At 36.5% G+C, this 7505-nt stretch overlaps 1 protein-coding gene across 1 annotated transcript; it reads right to left on the minus strand.

Annotated features, from left to right (window-relative positions):
- Positions 1 to 5958: 5958 nt before the first annotated feature.
- Positions 5959 to 7302, minus strand: LOC110685287. The gene has a single exon (XM_021861777.1). The coding sequence runs from the start codon at positions 7300 to 7302 to the stop codon at positions 5959 to 5961; it is 1344 nt and encodes a 447-aa protein (XP_021717469.1).
- Between the last annotated feature and the right edge of the window lie 203 nt (positions 7303 to 7505).

Here is a 7505-nt window from a genome sequence, read left to right on the forward strand (position 1 = left end):
GATTGTTAGTATCATGTTAGGGCTAAAGATTTGATTTTTAATGCTTAGTGACATGCTAGGGTTTGTTATTAACCTTGTTTGTATCATGCCTAGGATCTTGCTATTATTATGCTTTAATATTAACATGAACATGATTATGATTATAATTGTTATAATTTATGATGATTATGAATATTATTATTATTATTATTATTATTATTATTATTTTAATGATGATTATTATTATTCATGTTTATTCTAATGATTGATTATTTATTATGATGCTTATTTATTTATTTCTTGATCACACCTTTTATGTATGTTTAAAGGGAATTTTGGTACTTGTAAACACGCTTAATAAGATAATTAATAATCTTGTTAGGGTTAATATGATTATAATTCAAGTGATCACCAATAATAGTTTGTTTGTGCATTAAATTCAACCAATATAGATAAACAGGTTTAGAGTTAATTCTAATGATTGCATGTTAATTAAAAAGCGCACATGAATACGATCAGAATAAAGTAGAGGCCTATTATTAGGGCAGGTTCAATCTCTTTTAGGTTGGATTTGTACCTTCATCCCAGAACCCTTATTTGGTTCTAGACCTTATGGAGTTGACGATCTCCTGGATTGTTAAGGGGTGTAACCTTCATCCTATGAATGGTTTACAAGTTCCTAAAACTTGTTGGTGACTATTTTGCTCTATCTTCTTCCCTTTTGGACGCCACCGTACTTTAGTGTATGATCACAGTGGGGTTCAAGCTAGGGGTTTAATGCTTGAAATATTCCCTACAATAATATTCTCTCATTCGTCCAAGCATGAATGTGCTTCTCAAAGGCATGGGCGTGCCTTAGTTCAATCTTCCATACATGGGTGTGCTAGCATGAGGCACATACGTGTGTCGCTGTTACACATGTAGCTTAACTTAAAACGGTCATAACTTGAGATCCAAAGCTTTGTTTGAGGCGTGTAACATATCGTTGGAAAGCTCTTGAAGTCTTATTTTCAATGCAATTTAATCACTTCAATATCATTTGTAAAGAAAAAGTTACAATCAAAGTAGTGGAAGGGACTTATATTCATCATGTCTTTAATTTCATCAACACATTTGCTTCTTTCTATCCTTATTTCATCTTGAAGACATGATTTGAGATCCTTGAGCAAAATAGCTTTGTACTTCATGATTATTATACTCAAGATTAGCCAACCATAATTCATTTTCATCTAAATCACCCGAAGTTCATTAAAGCACACAAACGAAGAGTAGTAGAGAACAACCTAAGAAATTAAAATAATGTAAAAATAAACCTTAGACCCCTAATCTATAAGCAGCAATTGAGTATAGATATACATTTAAAAGGTGTGCAAATAGGACCTATCAATTATTAACTAAAGGAATAAATGCAAGGAATCTAAATAATATGAGAATTAGTATACAAGATTAAGCTTTACCTTGAACATAAGCAATGTAATGGTAGTTCTAGCCCGAATATAAAAATCAATCGACAAAAACAATATCAGTGGTTTCTTCCGGTTTACCAATCGACGGCCTCCCAAATTATCTATCATGTAATCAAACAAATAACGGACGTTAAACTCAAATTTAACTTCCTAACTATTTTAGGGAATTTTTATACTCAATTGTGAGCCCCACTATGTTCATGATTTAAGGCATGGTGGCGCTCCCAGGGAAAGAAGCTAGAGATAAAAGTGTTTCCTACAAGTTATATGAACTTGTAAATCGTTTACGGGTGTGAAGGCTACACCCTATGCATCACGATCATAGAGATCGCTAACTCCATAGTGGTCTGGAACCATGACTAGATATTTGGGAATGAAGGTACAAATCCAACCTTAAAAGAGATTGAACCTGCCCTAAATCGACCTCAATTTAATTCTTTTTATATTATTCATGCGGTTTTTGATCAACATACATATATCAAATTAACCCTAAGAATATTTAATCTATGTTGGTTGATTATTAATGCTTGATTATTAATCCACAATCAAATCTATTATTATATTGGTTAACAATTCAATTAAAATGATATTAACATAAATTCGAATTATTAATTATCTTATTAGGCGTGATTTCAAGTACAAATTCTCTTTAAAAACTGCAAAAAGTTGATAATCAGACAATAACAATAAATCATGAATTATCAAGCAACATATAATTGACACAACAATTATTATAACATCATTATTAAAACATCTTTAGCAAGATCCTAGGCATGATCTAAACAGATTAATAACAATCCTAGCATGTCACTAATAAAAATCATAATCAAAGCATTATCCTTATTATGATACTGTTAATTAAAATCAACATCCTAATCATGATACTAGAAATTAAAATAACATACTGTTATGATATTAATTAAAATAATATTCTAAACATGATTTTTACTGCAAAATCAAAGAATAAAAGATAATAGATTTACTCACTTTGATGCATTTACTTTCTTGCTATTAAAACAATACACACCTTAGTAAACTTCAAGAAAGTTTAAATCAATAAAGTAAATAAATGAAATAATAATTGAAATACAGATATGGGACTAAACCCTCACAAATGTCAACCTTTCACGTCCAGGTTGACGAGACGTTGAGGTTGGCCAAGAGTATTCAAATCTCGCATAGGAGTTATTGTGTTTGATTGGAAGGAGTATCAAGGATGTTTGGGGTGTGATTAGGCTAAGGCTAATAATATGGGATTAAGAGAGAGAGAGAAGGGTGATTAAGAAGATGAGAGGTGATGATGATGATTGCTAGTGATTAAAAATAGGATGAAACAACCTCTATTTATAAGGAAAAAAGAGGGTCAAAGGATAATAAAAAGAACATATAGGAATTAAGAAATTTTCATAGCAGCGCGATAGGAGAGTCGCGGCGCGACAAATCCTATCGTGGCGCATTGGATAACAATTTTTGTTTTTATCATAACTTTTGATTCGGAAATTGAAATAAGATAAATCATATATCATTGGAAAGCTACGGAAGTCTACAATCCAACCCAACAAGAATAAAATTGATATCTTTTGTAGAAATTAAGATATGATGGAAAAAGTGGGACAATGTCAGTTGAGGGTTTTCAAAAGAAAAGTTTTATTCAATCTCAATATCTTTGATCTTTATCTTTTTGGAAAGGATAGATTAGAACCTTCCAGAGGACTCCAAAAGTTCATAATGAATCATAATTTGTTTAGGATTGGGAATATGATATTTAGACTCTCAGATAATCATTGGGTCGCACATAAGGTGGACTTAACTCCGTTTTGGGCTCGGTTTAGTATTTTGGCCATAGCTTATTCGTTTTAAGTCGGTTTTTGGATTATAATATATCGTTGGAAAGGTTTTTTTAAACCCAATCCAAATAAGAATTAATTGGACTAAAATAATGGACCAAAATAATGTGGTATAATTTGGACGTTTTTATGAATTGGACATGAAAAGAATGATTTTGGATCAGAAGAACGAAATGAATGATCTTTTATTGAAACATTTTTTTTTGACAAAGGATACAAACAGATTACATAGTAATACTAAAACAAATAAAATTAACCGCTACTTCCCCCGATATTTGGTGAGCTCGATGAACACGCTGACGATCCGCCTTATGCACACAACAATACCGAAAGGTTGAGCCAAGTTGTTGAATCTTGCGGATGAGCCAAAGATAAGCCACGTTACCTCGCCCATCCCCCCGAAGAAGAGTAACAAGATTATAGGAATCCGTAAAAACTATAATAAAATGAAACAGTTGATCAAATGCCCATCGTAGCCCGTACAAGCACGCCAAAGCCTTCGCAGGTAACGGAGAAGTACAAACCCCAAAGTTACTTCCTCCAATAATTCGATCATCCAATGGGTCATCATTATCCAAGCACCAACCCATCCCAGAATGTTGAGAGTCTTGGAACCAAGCTCCGTTGGAAGTCCGGCCAAGCTGAGCTATATAAAACCCTAGTGGAATAGAGGGTCCTACATCGCCACCTACAACATTAGGGGGAGAAGCAGCATCCGCTGAGGAAACAAAGACCAAATGAGTGTCTATGACCTCTGCAAACTGAGAATCAAAGGTCCTTGAAGCAGAAGCATGCCTAAAGATCCTGGAATTCCTGCATAACCACAAACTCCAAAGTGTACCGACAAAGGTACCTAAGAGAGAACTGGAAGGACCATCCTAACTAATAAAAAGTTAGATATAATCTTGGATCCAATCTGAGAGAGAAAGGTCTCCATCAAATTCTGAGCGGATACCGAGGCACCCACCCCTCCATACTGAGCGTGCATTAAAACACATTCAAAAGAGATGCTATAAATCCTCTGGTTTTGACTGACAGAGGTCACAAGACACATCTGGAACCGGAACTCCTCTACGATGGAGTTCCACCTTAACTGCTAGAGCCCGATGCAGCAGTTTCCATAGGAACAACTTCCATTTAGGTTGTAACTGGAGGGCCTAAAGAACTTTCCAAAATGAATCTGAAGAAGACAGAGTGGAAGCTATAGGAAGTTGTTGTTGAAGCATTGCATAGCCAGTTTTCACCGAGTACCTTAGCTTCCCGACGGTACGCGCCCAATAGCGGAAGTCTTCCTGAGTCGTGTCAGGGGCCTCTAATGCAAGGATTGTTGAGGCATCTGAAGGCACAAATCAATCGTGAACTTTATCAGTATCCCATCCCGTTAAATCAGGGTGGATGAAAAAACTAACGAAAAGAGCATCAACGTTAGTTACTGTAATCCCGGGTTTAAACTCTGGAATGCAGTCGTTTATCCATTTAGCCGACCCAACTAGAGTAGACCGACCATTACAAATTTTCCAGTTACAGCCCTGCTTAAGCAGGGTATCCGCCTTAAGTAACCCTCGTAGACTATACGAATGACGACCAGAAAAGGTAGACCCACTGTGCGGGTTGTTGGAAAGAAAGGTCGTACGAGCACCAAAAGCTTTAGAAACTAGTAGCCGCGGGTTGGAAAAGAGTCTCCAAACCTGTTTCATGAGCAGCGCTTTGTTTAAGGATGACAAGCAGTGGATGCCCAACCCGCCCAGGCCACGAGGAAGATGCATGGTATCCTTATTAACCCAATGCATACCTTTAGAATCAGAATGCGCCCAGAAGAAACGCATAATTAAGGAATCAATTTTCCCAGTAATAGAGACCGGTAACTCATAGCAAGCGAGAACATGGGACGCCATTGCAACTAGGATAGAGGTAATGAAAATCAACTTCTGCGTTTGTGAAAGACGGATATTATTCAAACTACTAATTCTTCCACATATTTTAGCGATGATGAATTGGAAGAGGTCTTTCTTCTTGCCGACGAAATCGATTGGAGCCCCCAAGTGATGATCGAACGCCTGAACATGCTTCATTTGGAATATCAATTTGAACTTTGTCTGCGAAGAGGCCCATATATTCGAGCTAAACTTGATCAAGGACTTCGACAAGTTTAGTTCTTTTCCCGAAATCTTAGTAAACCTTTGAATGATCTGCATGATATTAGAACAAGAAGCAGACGTTGCACAAAAGAAGATAAGAGCGTCATCCGCAAAGAATAAATGCGAGATAAAGAGGCTAGATCTAGACAACTTAATTCCTTGAAAAAGCTTTAGATCTTGACCCAAATGCAACATATGGGAGAAAATATCCATGCAGAATAGGAAAAGAAATGGAGAAATAGGATCACCCTAACGAAGGCCACATTGCGGCTTAAAGGTCTCCGAGGTAGTACCATTGATCAAAGATATGTAAGTAACCGTAGCTAGGCATTATTGGATCATCTACAACCAACGAGCTGGGAACCCATGGGCTTTAAGGACCTGTAGAAGAAAATTCCAGTGAACTCTGTCATAAGCTTTGCTCATATCAATTTTGATCGACGCAAGCCAATTAGTGCCCGTTTTAGAAGAGTTGATTTTCTCCATTAACTCATGACTGAGCAAAATATTATCCGTCATAACGCGACCTTAAACAAAGGCGTGCTTGGAGTCTGAGATTAGAACAGGGACATACTGGCGCAATCTGGCCACCAAGCACTTAGATGCGCACTTGTACACCGTGTTACACAGGCTAATAGGACGTAAATGCCCCATCTCTGTTGGGTTACTAATCTTCAAAATCATAACCAGGAGCGTCTGATTCCATTCTTTCAAGAGAAAACCCGTTTGAAAGATACTTTGAATGCCCGAAACAACTGAATCTCCAACAACGTTCCAATGTGTTTTGAAAAATTCAACTGTCATTCTGTCAGGCCTATGAGACTTACAATTCCCTAAAGAAAACATGGCAATTCGAATCTCAGAAGCAGTGAAGGGACGTTCCAAATTAGCGATTTGAGAAGAGTTGAACCGAGGAAGGTCCAACTCCTGCAGAACGGTATCAATTTCCGGATCAAAAAGAGGCACGTTATCAGTTTTGAAAGTCTTCTTAAGAGCTTGCACTACTACATGCTGAACATCCGTATGCCCATGTTGGAGAACACCCAGGTCATCAAGTAACGAGCTAATCTCATTTTTCTTCTGACGACACTTGACCTTGGAGAAAAGAAGTTTAGACGGGCAATCACCTTTTAGTATCCAGTTTTTCTTGCAACGTTGTCTCCAAAATTGAAGTTGCAATAAGATACTCTCCTTTGAGGTAACAATACTTGACAAGTAGAGAGAGGCATCATTGATCGAGTGAATTAGCTCACCCTCATTAGAAAGCTCCTTTGAAAAAAAATTCCAGTCTACACCCCAAAATTTCTTATTATTGAGACACCAATTCCTAACTAGAGACTTGACATGTTGCAGATTCTTTGAGAGAATGAACATTGGTGAGCCAGAGGTGTGTCTTTGCCAAGTAGTAAGGACAAAGTCATGTATGTCCTGGCAATCCAGGAACCAGTTGTCCAATTGATAAGGACGATTTGATCGTTGCGTAAACAGGAAATCATCAAAGAAAATAGCAGCTTGATCGGAGATAAGAATCGGTTGATTGATTAACCGACTTTCTGGAAAGTTTTGAAACCAATCAGAGGTCATGTAAGCCCTGTCCAGCCGCTGCAAAATGAGTTGGTCAGCATCTCTATTATTCGTCCAAGTATAAGCCGGACCTTTAAAAGGGGTAGCAAATAAACAAGATTTAAGTCTAAAATCAATAAAGGAATCCCAACCTTGAATGACATTAGACCCTCCCAATCTATCATAATGGTGCTCTATTTGATTAATATCTCCAATAATCAAACAATTAGGAGCAATTGCAAGTAAGTCAAGAATTAAACTCCAAACCTGAGGTCTATCTTCTACGACAGGAGCACCATAAACAAACATTACGCATTTACTATTTCCATTAGAAATGTTAGAAATATGGTTAAGGAATAAGGAAACTTTACGAGACTTTTCAACTTTTTACCTAAAATTATTTGTAACTCAAAATATAACACTTAGAATAAATGGGAGAAAGTATATTAAAAGTATATTTCTGACTTATTGTCTTAATAATCTTCTTTTTTTTTTTTTTTTTTTTTGAGGAA

The sequence above is a fragment of the Chenopodium quinoa genome, unplaced genomic scaffold (genome assembly GCF_001683475.1).
Source record: "Chenopodium quinoa cultivar QQ74 unplaced genomic scaffold, ASM168347v1, whole genome shotgun sequence".
In the NCBI taxonomy this organism is placed as follows: domain Eukaryota; kingdom Viridiplantae; phylum Streptophyta; class Magnoliopsida; order Caryophyllales; family Amaranthaceae; genus Chenopodium; species Chenopodium quinoa.

Bases quoted from the DNA above. Each gene is read 5' to 3' on its own strand.
- LOC110685287 (XM_021861777.1), bottom strand. From the start codon at position 7,302: ATGTTTGTTTATGGTGCTCCTGTCGTAGAAGATAGACCTCAGGTTTGG.